We start from the raw sequence: 17,990 nt of genomic DNA, 5'->3' as shown, positions 1-17,990 counted from the left end.
CAGGTTGGAAACATGCAGAAGTGGTGCTGCAAAGACCCCCCCCCCACACACACACATACACCCACACACACACACACACACACACACACACACACACACACACACACACACACACACACATTGAATGGCCCAGCATTTTCAAACCACTCACATTGGTCTTACCCTCACTGTTACCTTGTCACTGGCTAGAAGCTGAATTGCAAAGACCCATGCGCAAAATAGCATATTCGTTGCTGCTCGTGCACATAAGCATCTAGTAAGGAATGCAGTGACAAAGTTCAACCAGGAGGTAAAGTGTGTAAATTTGGACCTCGCCAGACTGTCTGCGCAGCGCCTCCTAGTGTCAGACTGCTTAAGTGTGCTGCTGCAGGTAATTTGGTGTTTGCTTGATTTATTGGCTCGCTTAGCAAATGTGTGATTTGGCCCACAAAGGAGGAACCCGATCACAGTGTAGCCCGCGCACCTCCCGAACCAGAAGAAAGTCTGGGGAGACTTGTAAAATCCCTTGGCTCGGGGTGAGGAGAAGAATTTGTGGCACAGGTCCACCAATGCCAGGGAAAGACGTTTTCTCTCTCTCTCTCTCTCTCTCTCTCTCTCTCTCTCTCTCTCCCTCCCTCCCTCCCTCTATTTTTTTAATAACAAGGACTCGAGGACCTCGGAATAAATGCAGAACTTTGTCTGGGAGGCCCTCTGAGACCTCAGGGGAGATGTTTTTGAACATTTGTTGGCTTTGAGAATGTTCCTCAAAGTAGACAATCGTACTCAGGCACTCAAGCTGTGGCAAAGGGTCATCCGTTTCCCCTTGGCTAGGGACGAAGGCCTCCAAACCCTCCTTAAGTGCCTGACACTAATTTTTCCTGGAAGAATGTGGAGTCCTCGGTGTTTGAACCATTGTGTGGGTTTTTTTCCTGCACATAAAAGGGCCATCACATGGAACGAGTTCCACTGTGAATTCCGAAGGTTGCATGACTCACAGGCGACATTTGTGCATTGTGTAAGCACGTTTTCTCTGGAAGCTCAAGGTTAGTTTCAGAAAATGTATGTGCTGTTTGCTATTGTTTTTAGTCGGGCGTTTTAATCAAATGGCCGTTTTTATCCCCTACTTAAGATATACTGTTCATTTTGAATGAGTTGGGCTGTTGCAGTGTGTTACACACATCCAGATAAAGATTTTGTTTTTTACATTATAGTGCACCTTTTGTTCATTTTGTTTTTCTTATTGATCTTGCGAGGCACTTCATAAATCATAAATCAGTTTTAGATGAAAGGGAAAACATTCCCAGGTAAATGTGCGCAGTAGTTTTAGATAGCTGGGGAAATAGCTTGAGGTGGTTTGTGCAGTATCTTAAGGTGGATTCCCTCCTCTGTGTCTCTTACATTCAGTGGCTTGTCTAGACATTAGGATGATCAGATGCCGCCCAGGTCAGTGGACTTTCAGAAAAAAAACGCAGCACTTGAAAAAGTTTCTTTAAGGAATTTAGAGAACAGCTGTGTCCGGTTAATGTCAGACGTGACCATGTGACCATGTGGTCCGGGGTAACAATACAGAGAACCTAGGGCAGATGCCAGAAACTCAACCTTTGACCTCTTCAGGAGCCGAGTTCCAGGGTCATCACCACTGCTCTGTGACTGCTACATAGCCATCAGGTTTCTCCATCAGCCCCAGCTGGTAATTTATGACTTTGGAAGCTAAGCTGGGGATCCCAGCATCCTGCCTGAGACCCGCGGACGTGGAGTGTCTGGTGACGCCCTCCCTCTCCACCGAAGCTGGGCGTGCCACGAGCATGCTCGACTCCCACCGCAGAACACGAAGTCGCTCCCCGTATCATGAAATCTTCGGCCTGGGAAAGAACACGTGCCGCTCACCTGCAGGGCACAGCTGTTGGAGAGGTTTGTTTTTTTTTAAATCTAGTGACGTAACTGACACGGGTCCATTTCAGATCAGTTGATGCTGGTGCTTTTACGTTTACCCCCTGTTATCAATTTAAAATATATTGCTTATAAAAACAGCTTGAACAAAAGTGATGGAATTGAATAGCAAACGTCAACGGCCGTGATTCATGTGGGCCGGGTTTTCTAACAGAATATAACTGGAACAGCACCGCATCCAGGATAACAGCAGCTACCCTGACCTTAAGGCCCTTCTTTAAATGCGGGTGTTCTAGAGTAGTCATTCTTCACGTCTGTCTGTCCACAAATTCTACTGTCACTAAGCTTTTTTTAAAAACATCTTCATCACACTAGACTGTGATATAACCTTAAGTCTCCTGATTTTACCAATGCCCTTTTATAATAACGTTCACCTGTTTTTCAAAGCTGTTTCACTGCAAAATTTCAGCTTTCAGCATTAAATATACAGGCAAATGGCTGTCTGTCGCCCACTTATTCAGCGCAGAATACATGAAAGTAGGGTTTATTGCAAAGAGATGGAATTGATTTTTGCTTGATATACGAAAAAATAAATCATAATGCACACATAATGCCCTGCCGATGAAAGATGCAGGTTATTCTTTGGAACTGCACATCTACAGCTATTGTAGTGGCTATAGACAGACATAGACAGATAGATGTTAAAATGCAACAATTTTGAGGAATGATATAAAACTGTGAAGACCCAGTGAGACCCTGTGACAGATTAATTAATGATTTAAATGAAAACTCTCCACACTGCAATATATATGGAACTTCCAAAACAAGCTTTATTTGAACCGAACGATTCCCATAGCCACTCATGCTCACACTCACCAACGCTATGACGGCTGTCAGTTTCAGCGTGCTGCAGACGTCCCGGGATTGGGCAGGCCTTCACAGGCCCTCTGCAGACTCGTCACTGTTCTCGAAAAACAGGGAACGTGTTTACATCAGCACGGCACACATCTCTCGCAGCGGATGCCCCCCCACTGAGCTGAGTCAGAAAAATCCCAAGGTACTTAGCAACTGTTGACGAGAGCCACAACAGACCCACGGAGCCGGAGGACCCGTGCTCCCGGACTTCGCCAGCTACGGAGGACGGCTCCGGAGGGGGAGGGGGCGGGGGGGTGTCAAGAGGGGTCCGAGCGGGTGATCCATCTTGGTGAGCTCCCCTCGCTCTCGACGTGCGCTCTCCGGGTCGTGAGAGTGATTGCGTGTTGGGTTGAGAAATGTGGCCCTCGGGTCTTTGGCCCCGGGTTGCTTGCGCTCCATCATGTTCGGCTGTAATTTCCACGGTTTTGTTTTCTGCTCTCGTTCCACTCCACTTAACCTACGCTTGTTTTTTTGGTCCTCCCACAGCTTTTTACCCCTTTCCCACATCACTCTTTTGCGCCTCCTGTCTCTATTCCTGCTGCTTCTTAACCTTTCAGCATCTCTGCCTATTTCTCTCTCTCTATTCCTCCTTTTCTTCTCGCTGTTCTCCACCCTTTAATCTGTTTAGCTATCTGCCTGTCTCTGTCTGTCTGTCTGTTTATCTATGTATGTCTCCCTTTTCTCTCCGAGCAGCCCTACGTAACCACTAGTGTTTCACTTTGGCATCCTTTTAAATTTACTTTCCCAGACAGCTAACATGGGTAAACATCCTGAATTGTGGAGGAAAAGAATTTTGTGTGCGTGTGCGTGTTTGTGTGTGTGTGTGGGTTCATGCGTGTGCATATTTATGACAGATGTAGCTCGTGGCTTGCTCAGAGTCCATGCATGGCAGATCGTGCTGATAGAAATAAAGGCAGAGGTCCGATTTCACAGTGGCTCTAGGGCTGCTTTCTATTGTACATCAAAGATGAATTACATTGTAATAAAGCGCACAGAGCAGCCACGGTTCTGCCACATCACAAGGTGACAGAATCAAAGATGGCACTGAACAGCAGGGAACACTGGACCCTTCCAGTTCACATGCTTCTAAAAATGGTACAATCCTCACGCTTCATCCATACCCATCAGAGATGGTACAGTCCTCACTCTCTGGGGAATCCCCAGTGATCAAACTACATCTTTCCTCATGCGCGAGTGTTTAAGTTTGCACCAGCCCTGGATCTGATCCAAGAACAGCACCCAGGGGACACAGGAGTGCAGCCAGTGTGTCTGTCTCAAAGTTTAAGATCCAGAACAAACTGTACCCTTTTTCTGTAGCCCCTTCATGAATGTGTCCTTTTAAGGCCATTTCACATATTTAGTTACATTTGAACCAGAAACGATGTGTGTTTTATATTGAGTTTTTGTTACGTGAAATAAAATATGGTCAGATTTTGTTTATTGTGCTGGCTTCTTTTGTTTGTTTGTTTCAGGCCCAACGTGTGCGGTTCCCGGTTTCACTCTTACTGCTGTCCAGGATGGAAAACTCTGCCCGCGGGGAACCAGTGCATCGTCCGTGAGTAGCGTCGCTGTATCCCGGGACCGATGGCCGGAGTGGCTCAGGAAGTTTTTATTTTCCGAGGGGCTTTTGAAGCGTTAGGGGGTCCCTACTGGAAAATGGAGGAGCGGAAAACCGCTCAAGATGCACGAGAGCGAACACAGCAACCCCACTAGCTAATTTATCGCCCATTTTAAGAAACGTATTCCTCTGTCACGTCTCTCCTCTCATCTTTTCTTTGTTCTTCTCTCCTTTCTCCCCCCCTTCTCTCTCCATCTCTTGATCTTTCATTCCTCTCATGCCCTCCTGCTCTCCTCCACCATCCCCGCGCTTCCACTCTCAGCCATCTGCAGGAACTCGTGCGGCGACGGGTTCTGTTCCAGGCCCAACATGTGTACCTGTTCCAGCGGACACCTCGCTCCCAGCTGTGGAGCCGCAGCCTCGGCAGGTCAGCTATCACCCCTCCACAACCCCACCACACACGAAACCCCACACCGACCAAACAAACACCAACAAACACCGGAAAACACAACGCGGGAGTTTTGGGTCCGTCTCCAGAACGCCCTCCCCAGTTAACGCTGGTTCACTGGCCTCCCGGTTTTCCAAAAGCTCGCTGTCAGCGTCGCAGGTTTTTTTTTTTTTTTTTACAAAGATTGCCTTTTATCACTGCAGCTTTCAGTGGTGGCCACGTTGGCTCGACCTCCGAGAGGTCGTGGGGTTCAGCGCTGGTAGATGCAGAACTGCGCACAAACCTCCCAGTCCCGCGCCACTGCGAAACTGCGCCGAATTAGGATCAGGTGTCGTACAGCAAGGGTTTCCTGCCAAGGCCTGGCGAGGTTGAGCCCGCCCACTTACCACTGACCACTCTTTACGATTCTGCCTCCAAAAAAAAAAAGGCTCGATTGATTTTGTTTACGCAGGACGATGGGGTGGAGAGTCCTGTTCAAGCGTTGGCTGTAGTTCTTCTGCTGCTCCACTGCCAGTGCCTAATAGTTTTGAAATGAATACCGGGAATACGTGGTCACAGACAGACTCGTACACACCTAACCTGGCACACGTTACATGCGCAACACGCCCACGCCGTCTCACACGTTAAAAAGCCAACGTTCTCCACATGGCAACGTTCTCCACATGTCGCAATATTGTATTGAAAGTGGAAGTGAAAGGATGTGGGGGTTTTTTTAGCATGAAACACACGTGTTCTTTCTCACACACACACACACACACACACACACTTGCTCTTTGGTGAAGCTGTGGACATCTGAGAGATTAGTAAGGACAACATAACTCGTAACCGGCGGTGTACGTCGGCTGCAGCGGCTGCAGAGGGAGCAGCCATGTTTATGACTCAACGATGAATCAGTAATTACTCCATAAATAACAAACCACAGGCTCGGCTGCTGGCCGTGGCAATCTGTGTCCAAGCAATTGCAGCTGCGCTCAAGATAAGAACCAAGACTCCTTGGCCGCCTCCTCTAATTATGGTCTAATTGCCACAATCATACACTCTCAGTCTCATAGACTCTTAGCCAATGGCGCTTGGCCTGGGGGGGGTTGCCTTTGAGTGTTTGATTGCATTGAGATCAATGCGAGAGAAATGCATAGAACCTCAGTTTTGCTCATTTTTCACTTTTTGTTGAAAAAAAAAGAGATGACTGCTACACAGAGGCTTGTGTGTGTGTGTGTGTGTGTGTGTGTGTGTGTGTGTGTGTGTGTGTGTGTGTGTGTGTGTGTATGTGTGTGTGTGAGTGTGTGCGCGTGTGTGTGTGTGGGGGGGGGTGCTCCCAGTGAGGGTCAGGGTAGCTAAAACACTGACTGGTTGGAGGCTGAGGTAATCCTTGTCCCTGTCTACTTAACTGGGGCTGGGCACAAAGAAAACACACACACACACACACACACACACATACACACACACACACACATACACACACACATACACACATACACACACACACACACATACACACACACATACACACACACACACACACACACACACACGCACACACACACATACACGGTCATACTCATCTCAAGCCCTACCAGAAAGTAAACAGTGAAGTGTGAGAAGGAATCATGAATTTTCTCCACCCAGCTCGGCTTTCTCAGTGAGAGCTCAGACAAAGCAAACTTGTGTTTTGTTTTGTTTTTTTTTCTTCGGATGCCCAAAATCTTCAGTCATTTTGATGGAGATGAGGTCATGGCAGGCGCATTAGTCAGTCAAGCATTTGTGTGTTTTGGGTTTGATGTTGGTGAGAGGCTCCTTTTCAATTCGGCCTGCACTTTCTCCATTTGGACAGAACAATGGAAGCCTGGCAGGGACCAGATGGGTTTCAGTGCATGGTGAAATGCACAGAAAATATATAGGACCCATGTGCCATCCGGGGTGATCATTCGCGTCAACTGCTGGAACTGCACATTCAAAGTGCTGCTTAAAAGCACCGCTGGTCTCGAGAGGTTGTCTAATTTCCCATAATCCCCTGAGATGACATGGCAACACATTTATCGTTGTCTGTTATTGAATGTTAAAGAATATATTACACTAATAAGTTAGTAGTGGAGTGCCGATCTAGACATGCTTTAGCTCTGTGTGCGATACTGGAACTCTGAAAAACTTTTTGCAGATTGTTTCTAAGAAAACACAACGATAATAATGGCTATTCCAGATCCAATGGGTAACGTAATTTTGGTGTGTGTGACCACCGTAATGCCAGGGTTCGGAACCACGAGAGTAGCCTTCGTTTTCATTAACATAATATTCCAGGCCGGCCGGCGTTCCAAGAGGGGAGGGGGATACTGGTGAGAGCAGTGCTCTCCTTTACAGCTGACCACTGGAGTTTTCCTCTGCGGCTCTATAGGTTTCCTGCTAATGTGGAATCTGCAGGGCCATCTTAAAGGGACAGTCTGGCCAGGAATGCTAACCATTTCACGCCCGGCTTGTTTTTATTCGTTGTTACTCGAGTAAGCATTTCGGGTTAAAATGTTGGTTTTGGTCAAAATCCTTTTAGGTCACATAAATACGCTGCTGCTGAAATTGTCTCTCTCAAACCTCCCTGTTTCTCTCTCTCCCTCTCTCTCTCTCTCTCTCTCTCTCTCTCTCTCTCTCTCTCTCTCTCTCTCTCTCTCTCATATAGTCCAGTCCTGCAGCATCCGCTGTATGAATGGAGGCATCTGTAATGAGGATTCCTGTACATGTCAGAAGGGATACACAGGTGGTCACTGTGGACAGCGTAAGTATTTCTTCTCATAACACATGCAGGCACACACACATACTGACAAAAAAAATGTGTACACTCAAAGAAATACGCCCAACTTAACTGCACTCATGGCAGAATCGATAGGCTTTGTGAGATTTATCTGTTGTCATTACAGTCGCAGGCTTGCTCAGGAGAGATTCTGACCTTGAGCATTCATGCCCAGTGTGTTATTAAGAATGTCGTACAGTGAAATGCACAGGTTGCGTTAACTCTAAACTAACGCACTCAACTGTTTTGTCTTGTTTTTTTTTTCTTCTTTACCTTCAGCTGTGTGTGAGAGTGGCTGTCAGAACGGTGGTCGCTGCATCGGGCCCAACAGATGTGCGTGCGTGTACGGATTCACCGGCCCCCAGTGTGAGCGAGGTAAGCTACGGTGTTAATAATGTCGCTGCCTTTCATTACAAGAACGACTTTGTTATTTTTGCTCCCACAATTTTCAGTGTCTTCACTGTTAGTTTTAGCCAGTTCCCACCGAGGTGGGTTCCACCCCACGACAGCTCGCAGCCAGGGCAGCGGTGGGGATAATGCCCGGCAACAGTCATACAGCAACTTGGCCTCGTCAATGCCATTTCCTCGTCAAGGCTGTGTTTTCCTTGCGATTTCTCCATTGCTATGTAGCAGCTTTTTGAGAACACGGAAGCCGGCCAGGGCGTCGGCCCGTGGCCGCCGCGCCTGTGGCGTTCTCTGCGCAGACCTCCACTCGGGGAACCCGCTCAGCGCAGTCCCGCTTCGGAGCTCATCTGAGAAACGGACCCCTTGCTCCCGCACGTGTAACAGGGCGGCTCAGGTCGCGGGGCAAAGTGTTCCAGCACTGGGCTGGTGAGGTAATATGGGTGGGAAGGCAAACTAGCGTCCCACTCGTGCGCCGAGACGTGCCGTCGGAGGTGAACTCCTTGGCTGCAGGCGTGAGACGGTGACAGGCTCACGACTGGATGCGAAGCCTCCATTACGCCGGCTAGGGAGAGCAGGAGTCACCCCTTATGTTACACCTCACCTTCCTTCCTTCTCTCTCTCTCTCTCTCTCTCTCTCTCTCTCTCTCTCTCTCCAGTCCCTTCTCCTAGCAGTGTTTTCTTGGAAAACATTTTTTTTTGTTGTGGGGGGGCATCTGAGCATCTGGCAATAAATAACGCCTGGTCTGAATGAGGGGGTGCTCTTTGCTTTCTGGACATTTACTGAGGAGGAGTGGTGTAAGGAGGCGCGAATGGACGGGAGACAGGAGACGGGGGTGGGGGTGGGGGGATGTAGAGAGAAATGAGGTCCCCAGCTGTATATACAAAGCCAAGCCTGGGCAGGCCAGCACAAACAGTCTGGTCTCTAGACTGGGATTGGTGGCTGCCTGACTCCTACTGCCATCATGCATTTTGCCCCGGTTCCACCCCCAACCTCCCAGGCACCCTGCAGACATCCCCTGGCTGGAGCCTCTATGCACATGCTTAGGTCCTGCTCTATGTCTGCAGGGGCTGTTAATGTTCAACCCTCAGCACTATATATGTGCAGCACTGATACTAAATATCAGTCACAATCAGGCATTGCTCATTAAATATGTTTAGGGTTTTTTAGTGTAACGTATAAAAAAAATACAATATGCGTTTGTGTTCGCAGCACTGTGTGACGGAATTTGAAACCTCACTGAAGTGGGACACATACCACCATCTCAATGGTTTTCGCTCTTTCCTGCTGGTTTCTGTAATTGTCTCCATGCCTCAGAATTCCTGATAAGAGGGGCCTGCTATTCTTTTTGATGTTTGCCACTTCAGAAAGCCCCATCAACTCAAATCATTTCCATTGCTAAGGAACAATGAAAAATGCTTGGGAAGCTTGTCCTCATGCACCCCTAACCCCCCCACTCCCGGCCCGGCCCAGCCCGGCCCGGCTCGTCGGCTCGGCCGTGCTCCAGCGCCAAAGGCTCGGGCCACGCGTTTCTCGGGTTAGCAGGAAGAAACGTGTGCAGAAGAGCCTTGGCAGTCAAGCCAGCAGTGAGGTGATGGAAAGCAAGGAACGCCTTCTGTTTTAGTACCGTTTCTTGCGCATGTTCCGCTCGAGAACGATGGAAGATCAAAAAGGGAAAAAAAACCCCCCCACTTTTTAAAAAGTGTTCTTGCGTGGTAGTGTGCAGCAACCTCTACAATCTATCCTCGAATTAGTACTGCATCGTGATTGATGGTTTGTAGCCATTGTTAGGTTGTATTTCAAAACTTAGTGTATATACAAACTCAGAGAAGGTTATTGGGAAGTCACGGATGACTGATTTTAGAGAAAGGTCCCGTGTCCTTGATGCTTTGTTTATGAAGTAATAAGTCTAGCAGGAAGCCAAACGTTTCTCCAATGATGAGCAACGTTAGTAAGTAATAAGATCCCGATGAAGCTCGATGGCTGGAATGTTCTTGAGAAACTCTGGCCATCTGCTGAGGAGCCCCGTGGGGAGCAGCTCTGCTGGGCTGGGCCATGGGTAGGGTTTTATGAGGACCGCGCAACGGGTTAAGGCCGAGAGCGGTGTTGGGAGCTGTATCCTTCTCCTCCCGTTTGTGTATGCGCTCTGCGTTCCCATTTCCACTGGCCTCGGCTGGAGAACGTGGCCCGTCCGCAAAGGCGTTTGCGGAAGGTGATCGCCACACTGCTGGAGATGGTTATCTGCAACAAAGGCCAGTCTTGGGGGCCTCTGTGAGATCTTGAAGGTCACAGTGGGATAGCAAAGCCATTGGGTTAGCAGGCTACGATGCCTACAGTCCCGTTGGCGTGCACATGTCATTTTGCAGCAGTGCTGAAATGGCGACCTGCAGCTTGCTGAGCGGATGGGGGTCGATAACGATCGCACTGTCGCCACAGCGTGGAAGTGTGAAGTGTAGGTGAAACACAGGCTTCTAGAGATACAGCTGCCACAGCTCAGAGCTTCCACGAACTCTTCTGCAGCACGGGAAGTGTGAAGCAGGGATACGATCAGCAGTGGGGTGAAGTTGACTCTACTGTTTAGATTTTCGATAAATCTTGGGACTGTAAAAAGCTATAGGCTGGCCCATCCAGGAAACATTAAAAACTAGATGGGAAGACCCGAGCCGCTAATATTTCCCTTGCTAATATGCCTGTGTAAATAGATCCATTCTTCTCCCATTCTGGGCTAACATGTTTCCTTACACGTTAGTATCCCTACATATTCTACAACTCTGGCATTTAAATATACTACATAGCACCCCTAGTCTTAATACGGACGTTGAATCAGTCAGCAGGAGCCGTCTGCGTGGAGAAGGGTTCCCAGGCGTCCACCATGGAGCACGTTTTTGTCAGTCATTCACCCCTTTCCCGAGTATTAATCGCAGAATGAGATCGGCCCCAAGTCTTGGCATTCCAGACTAGATTAGCCTTCATTCCTTCACTGAGCCAGTTCATCTCGCTGTGGTCTGTCTTGTTTTTCACTTTTGGACCATATGCACCGAGAATGACAAAGAGGGTTCAAGTCACTGGCACATGTGCCAAACTGGATTTCCATCATCAGATCACATCGTTTACCGATAGCCTTGTCACAGAGTCTCTAGAGCTAATTTTACACATAGCTACCTTCAAAAGGGCTTTTTTTTTTTTTTTTATTGGTGGTGTTTCAAGCTTAGTCTCGTAGTTCAGCATCTTGGCAATATGTATTTCTCCAAAAAAAGACACAGAGCCAGAATCATCTGGCAAGGAATCACCATGGTGACTGAATGGGAACGGGATGCAGGGCGGGTTGGGGTTGTAGGTGAATGGTTTTGATCAGTTGAGCAGCTTGAACTGTAATCAGGCAAAATTGCTTCCGAAAGTTTCTTACATCACCTCCATGTACGCCCCCTCTCATAATCTGTCTGGGACTGTGACCGATGTTTGTTCCCGGGAACGCGGTCCATACGGCACCGCCAGCAAGGCTCTTGGCTGAGGCGCTCCGTTTCCGCTGCACGGATCCGAGGCCCGGTATCCCAGTCCGCTCCTGTTAGAGTGAGCTTGCAGGGCCCCGGTCTTTTGCTTGGCTCCATGACTGCTTTGCTGCTTTACTCTCCAGCCGCAAGCACACACAGACGGAGCCGTGCTGAACTTGGCCCGCGAATTCTTTTTGCGCAGCTCTAACGGCTTCCGAGCGATTTTTTGGCTGTGGCCCTCGGGTCTCTGGAGATCAAAGGGAGGGATGGTGGGTAGATTGGAGCAGGTCCCGCCCACATGCTCTCACCCACATGCCTTTAGGATGAACATGCACTCTTGTACCGCTGCTTCCTCCAGCATTCTTTAAGTCTAGTGTGATCACCAGTGCTCTAATATCTTCAGTTTTTGGTTGATGGAGGATTTTAAACATTTGCACAAAGTATTCTGTATGCTTTTTTGTTTTTTTTTGTCCAATTACTTTTCCTTTAGATAATTCCAGACACTCGATTTCTGGAACATTCCTAAGGGATGCATCTGAGGGATGGTACTGCAATTCAGCCATGCTACCTCAAAAGTGATACTGCTAATCAGATGTGCACTGAAAGTGACTGACTGCAGCCATAGCTAGTTGGAGTGGAGCGATGGAGAGGGAGAGAGAAGGGGAGAGAGAGAGAGAGAGAGAGAGAAAGAGAATGATGAATTATGGAGCGGGATATGGATGGCTGCATCTGGGCTGGAGCTTGTTCCTCCATAGTCCCAACCAGGCATTATTAATCGAGTCCAGATGCGAACAGGACGCGCCCTGCGGTAGCCCCAAGTTGAGGAGGACTCACATTCCTGCAGTTAAATACTCCAGGAAGAATCGTCAGTTGAAAGGTGCACGCGGGAGAGCAGAGAAAGGAGGTGGTAAAGTAGGGGAGGAGAGGAAGCTTTCTCCTCTTTCTCCTCTTTTTCTGCATTTCCCTCTCTCTCTCTCTCTCTCTCTCTCTCTGACTCTCTCTCTCTTTTTATTTCACAGCAGTATTCGTGCTAGATTCTTCCTCACCTACCTATAGACTATTTATATATACAAAATCCAAAACATTTCGTATATAAAATGCGTGTGTGTGTCAAATTCACGTTATGGGTCTCTATGACACAATAGGAATAAAGACTAGTACAGCCTAAACCATTTTAAGTGAATCTAAAGTCAGAAATGAAGATTCACGAGTCTGCACTAACAGGCTGTAGACTTCACTTGAGTGTTTTGTGTTTAATTAGGCAGGCTGACTGGACATTTTGTCCTCAGGTGCTCGTAATCTGAGGCCAGTTTGCGTAATGCGTAAAGGTTTGTTAACAAGCTGGAGCTCCTGCCGTCAGAAGGGAGGCCTGGGAACGAGGCTTTCTCCGACTTCACACTTCGCTCGCTCGTGTGTGCGCATCGAATATCTCTGCGTCCAAATAAACACGCTAGCCTCCACAGTTCGCTGTCTGTTTAAACCAAGGCGGATACAGAGCGTGTTTGTCATGGGAAAAGTCCTTATTGACAGAACCCAGCCATTTCTTAGCCATTATAGAGTAATCCTGTTATAGAAGGACGAAGCAAACACAGTGGGGGGACTGTGTACAGGGCAATCTTTAGAATTGAAATGCGCACACAAACACACACAGCACACAGCCACAGACATTCACTCTGTCAGCCAACTAGATCTTTGTGTAGAGCTACACTGTCATCTGCCATTTGTCATCATGAAACTATAAATCGCAGTATCGAATCACTTCTTTTGTTTGTGGCTAGTAATAGGGGAAAATTACACCAGATTCTGGGCCAGTTTCTGTCATGAATTAAAGTCTTGGAGAATGCTTTTAAAGTCTTAAAAAGAAAATTGCAGACACAGATTTTAAACAGGGCTTTTCAGTTCTAGTTTAGGGTCGATCCTAAAGAAATAGTCGAGCCAATAAATGCTAAATTTACTAACAATGAAACCTGGGATTAATGTTAATGGATGCAAGCTGTTCTTTCACCGTTATCCAACCTTGTGCAATCGGCCTGGTCCTTTAAATGCAGTGACCAAAATTGCTAAACAGTTGCATACAACTCCCATAGCTTTTTAGCACGGTTAGCCTATTCGAATATTTATAGCCAAGCTAAATCTGCATTTGACAACCAAGCCCATGACATCCATTGCCAGAATAGAAAATACATAATTTCAAACAATTTTCCAAGTGGCTAAAGTTATATTAACATACTGTGAACACTGGCGTTCTCTGATTGTTTTCTTTAACGCTCTGATCCTGCTTCCCTTTCACAGACTACCGGACTGGGCCTTGCTTTACTCAAGTCAGCAACCAGATGTGCCAGGGCCAGCTAAGTGGCATCGTGTGCACCAAGACGCTGTGCTGTGCCACTATTGGCCGCGCCTGGGGCCACCCGTGCGAGATGTGCCCCGCCCAGCCCCACCCCTGTCGCCGCGGCTTCATCCCCAACATCCGCAGCGGCGCCTGCCAAGGTTAGAGTTCACATATGGACGGCAGACGTGCCCACACTACATGTTCATAGCTCAATCGTTTTTCAGCCTGTCCACGGGGCGAAAAGGTGATTGGTGCTGATGTTTTCGCCTCAATGAATGTCAGCTTTCCGAAATCTGAAGTTGTAAGTCGTGCGGCCGGCGAATGGCAGTGTCGGGCCTTCTCGCATCGATTCCACGCCTTTGAAATCCTTGGCCGAAAGCACGGTCAGCGTGCAGTTTCCTCTTATCAGCCACTTTTTGAACTGCATGAGCTTGAGAGACCAGAAGTTAAAGGCCGGTCTGCGGTGCGACATGTCTGGTGACAAAAATGACCTGAACAGTAGAGGACTTCTCTAGCTGCGCGCCTGCGGACTCACTCCCGGCTCACGTCGGCAGCTCTCGTAAGTGTCTTATTGTAGAATGTGGTTTTGAAAAGAAATAACAGCAGTGTTTGACATGGCGGCTAGCGGCAGGTTGGATGGCACCGTGCAAAGCTTCCTCGATGCCCAGCCAGAGCACGCAGCAAGGAAGAATGAGCATGTGACACTTGGTGGGCCATGAGCTCTCCCAACAGCCACTCACTTGAACAGTGGCTCGGCGCGTCCAGGAAGACGCGAGACCAGGAGACGAAGGTCTCTGCAGCGCCTCGAAGAGGAACCGTCTGCACGGGCTTGTTTATCTTCCGCCCCGAGGCCTAGCGCTCTCGCATGACTCAGCGAAAATGAGGGCACCCTCCATCACCTCGGGATAATTGTAGGGATTTAGGTGGAGTGAAGTGATCGAACGAGAAGATAACCTGTCTGCTGCCGTAGCTCGGCATGAGCCTTCCTCCACCTGTCCAACCCCCTGGACCTTGTGTCCACGTCACTGCTTGGGTCGTGGAAAAAAAAAAAAAAAAAACACCCCACGCTAAGACTCCATGAGGTCCTGGTTCAATGACTAGAATAAAAACCCTTTAAAGACACTTGAATCAAATTCCACAGGCTTTTTAAAAAAAAAATCAATCGTTAGAGAGAGCTCTTAGTTCTGGCCTGAAACCCAGCGCAGGAGTCTGCCTGGCTCAAATACAAAGCGCTCGGAGCGTCTGACTCGGAGCGTCTGACTCGGAGCACTGATGGGAACTATTTTGGGTCTCGGTAGGGAAGTGTGAAGGGTGTGATTGAAAACAGGTTGAAGCAATGCAGTTTTGAAGTGTACAGGAGAAGGAATAGCACGGGTGGAGGGTGGGGTGGGGATATGTGGGGGTGTGTAATCCATGATTCTCGCTGTAGGTTTATGCATATCAGCCAGACACATAGAAAGCAACTGAGCCACAGACATTTCCAGCTGTCTGCCAGTTCACATCTGGAGCTGGAGATCTCACAGAGCTAATGTGTGAGAGGAGAGGAAGCTAAAGCTAAAAAAACCCAAAAAAAACCCAAAAACCAAACCCAAAAACTAAACAGCAAAGTCCAGCGAATGTGTTTGCCCTTCACGACCGAACGCTGGCCGCAACTGGGATCTGTCCACCTCCAGAGATGATGACCTTCAATCAGATGGGGTGAGAGGGTGGGGGGGGGAGTGAAAGAAAGAGTCAGAACGAGGATGAGAAAGAGAGGGAGAAAGAGGGAGAGTGAGAGAAAGAGACAGAGGGCAGGAGAGTTCCACCCAGATCAGGTCACTACTGCGGACCACTGCTTCACTCTGAGGGGACCAGGCGCTGTAGAGGAGCGATGAGAACATTTCCTGTTTGAACAACGCTCTACTCTTGTGAGAGGGAGCTGGGTTTCCACACACTCTCAGCTCTTTTTCCAGTACTTGAGACATTTTGGAAGGGGGGGAGAGACCTTGCGAATTACACTTAACGTCTCATTGGAAACGAGGAAATCTTGTGTAGGTTGCAGCTGTTTTCTGTAGCTGACAGAAAATTAACACAGTTATGAATGGGAACCTACAGTGAAATCACTACTGTACAGCGTATAGACCGTTTTGTTGCACTGTTAGTATTACTCAACACACACAGAAGAACAACCTTTAACACGAAGTAAAAGTTCAACATAACCCGTTGTTTAATCGGAGGAGCATCTGCATTGTTAAACTCTCCTGGAAGATGTTGCCTAATATGAATATTGTTGCTGCCCATTGAAATTCTTTCTTCTCTCTTTGTCTCCGCTCTTGGTAGATGTGGATGAGTGCCAGGCCATTCCAGGGCTCTGTGCAGGGGGGAACTGCATCAACACTGTGGGTTCGTACGAGTGCAAGTGTCCCGCCGGCCATCGGCAGAGCGAGACCAACCAGAAGTGTGAAGGTAAGCGCACACGTACCAAAGCCACACCTGCTCAGTAGTCTCGTTGTGGTCACTTTAGTCGTTTATTGAAGGATTCACTGTAGTCTCATTGTAGTCTTGCTGTAGTCGCATTGCAGTCTAATTGTTGTCTTGTTGTAGTCTCACTGTGGTTTCGCAGTACTCTCGCTACAGTTTAATTGCAGTTGCTGTCTCAATGTGGAATTATTCAAATCTCATTGCAGGCTCACTGTAGTTTTAATGTAGTCTCATTGTAGTCTCACTGTCAACCAAAAAGTACAGTGTTTTTGTGTCCAGAAAGCGTCCCATGAGCTTATATTTAGCAGAAAGAGTTTGGTCATTTGGAGGCTTAAATGTGGCTTAAATCCCAGAATCTTAAACAAGTCACATGCTGTGTCGTATCGCCAGAGACTGCCCTCCAAAAGTAACTTTAGTGTTACAACATTGAGAAGAATGTGACAGTGATTGCTCGTGGAGAACAGAGCCATTGGTAGGAAATATTTAGTCAGAATCTCAGCTTCAGTCCTCGTCAAACCAGAACGGCAGTTCAATTGCTGCACTCTGGATATTGTGTTGGGATATCTCTCAAATACTGGTGTGTGTGTTTGTGTGTGTGTGTGAGTTTGTGTGTGTGTGTGTGTGTGTCTCCGTGGCTCAGAAAGGCTTTTAATCAGCCGGACTGTGCTCTGCAGAATGTTACTTTGCGTTGACTTAATTGGATGGAATTTTAAAAACGAGGAGTAAAAACAGACAAGTTGATTGGTGGGGCCAAGGCTCTTCAACCTTCACATGACCCCTGGGGCTCAGAGAGTGTCGTGACATAGACAGATGGATAGCAATCCAGTTTCAGAAAACCATACTCGCACATGAGTGAGACTGACATTCTCCATCACATGCATTCGAGGGTTCTTACAACCTTAACCCACTCTGCCTTCCTTAACCATGTCGGGGAATCTTACATTCGTCGTGTTATTATGTCAGCCTTTTAGCAGCCCAGGTGCCGAACAGCGGAGAACCCAAGTCTCCGTCTGAGTCGGCCATTTTCTCAAGGACAGGGGAAGGTTTGAGGCTTGAGAAAGAAAGAGACAATCCCTCCTCCTTGCATTAAGGTTTTGTCTTTTTTTCTTTCGAAACCAGAAAGCTTTTGGGTTGCCATGTCTTACTGGTAAAGTCCCCTGTAGCGTGAGAGTGCCCATTTGGCAGCAGGGAACAGGGAGGTTCTGAGGATTTGAGCTAATTAGAAGACACTGGCGAACTGCTGAGACCTGAGCTCTGCGGCTACAGGTTGTAGCTTTCGCCGGTTTCCCTGCTTACAAAGGCAGTTTTTAGAGAGGATATGCCGCCCTAGTGCCGATTGCAGCCAAGAAGCTGTGTTCTGGAGCTGCTAACAAATGTATCGTTTCACGCCATACCAGAAACACAAGCTTGATGTGAATCGACAGGGTTTAGCGCTGCTTTGCCCTGTCATTTCCTCCCATAAAAACAGGCTGCTGGCAACATACCAGCTGTAAGTGTTAGAACAAAGAAACATTTACATCGGAATGGCATGACCATGGACTACAAGGGCCTCCTTATGACTCTGGAATTTCATGTGAACACACTCACACACACACACACACACACACACACACATACACACACAGACATACTAAACAAGTCATAAACACATTTTTAATGTATACATGGACATCCCTATGACAACATACACAAGCCTATAAACAAATTTGTAGACACATGCGTACACACACACTGATAA

General features: G+C 47.9%; 1 protein-coding gene across 2 annotated transcripts in view; it reads left to right on the top strand.

Moving 5' to 3' along the window:
* The window catches only part of fbn2b (fibrillin 2b), a 60,141-nt gene that overhangs the window by 4,038 nt on the left and 38,113 nt on the right, over positions 1–17,990 (top strand). For both annotated transcript variants that reach the window (XM_035523151.1, XM_035523152.1), the window contains exons 3-8: positions 4,257–4,339; positions 4,665–4,769; positions 7,456–7,551; positions 7,846–7,941; positions 13,753–13,950; positions 16,112–16,237. In XM_035523151.1, coding sequence (XP_035379044.1) covers positions 4,257–4,339; positions 4,665–4,769; positions 7,456–7,551; positions 7,846–7,941; positions 13,753–13,950; positions 16,112–16,237 — 704 coding nt within the window. The remainder of the gene's footprint in view (positions 1–4,256; positions 4,340–4,664; positions 4,770–7,455; positions 7,552–7,845; positions 7,942–13,752; positions 13,951–16,111; positions 16,238–17,990) is intronic.

This window comes from Electrophorus electricus, chromosome 26 (assembly GCF_013358815.1).
Source record: "Electrophorus electricus isolate fEleEle1 chromosome 26, fEleEle1.pri, whole genome shotgun sequence".
In the NCBI taxonomy this organism is placed as follows: Eukaryota; Metazoa; Chordata; class Actinopteri; order Gymnotiformes; family Gymnotidae; genus Electrophorus; species Electrophorus electricus.
Note: the sequence above shows the minus strand (reverse complement) of the source record. Positions and strands in the feature narration are given on the sequence as shown.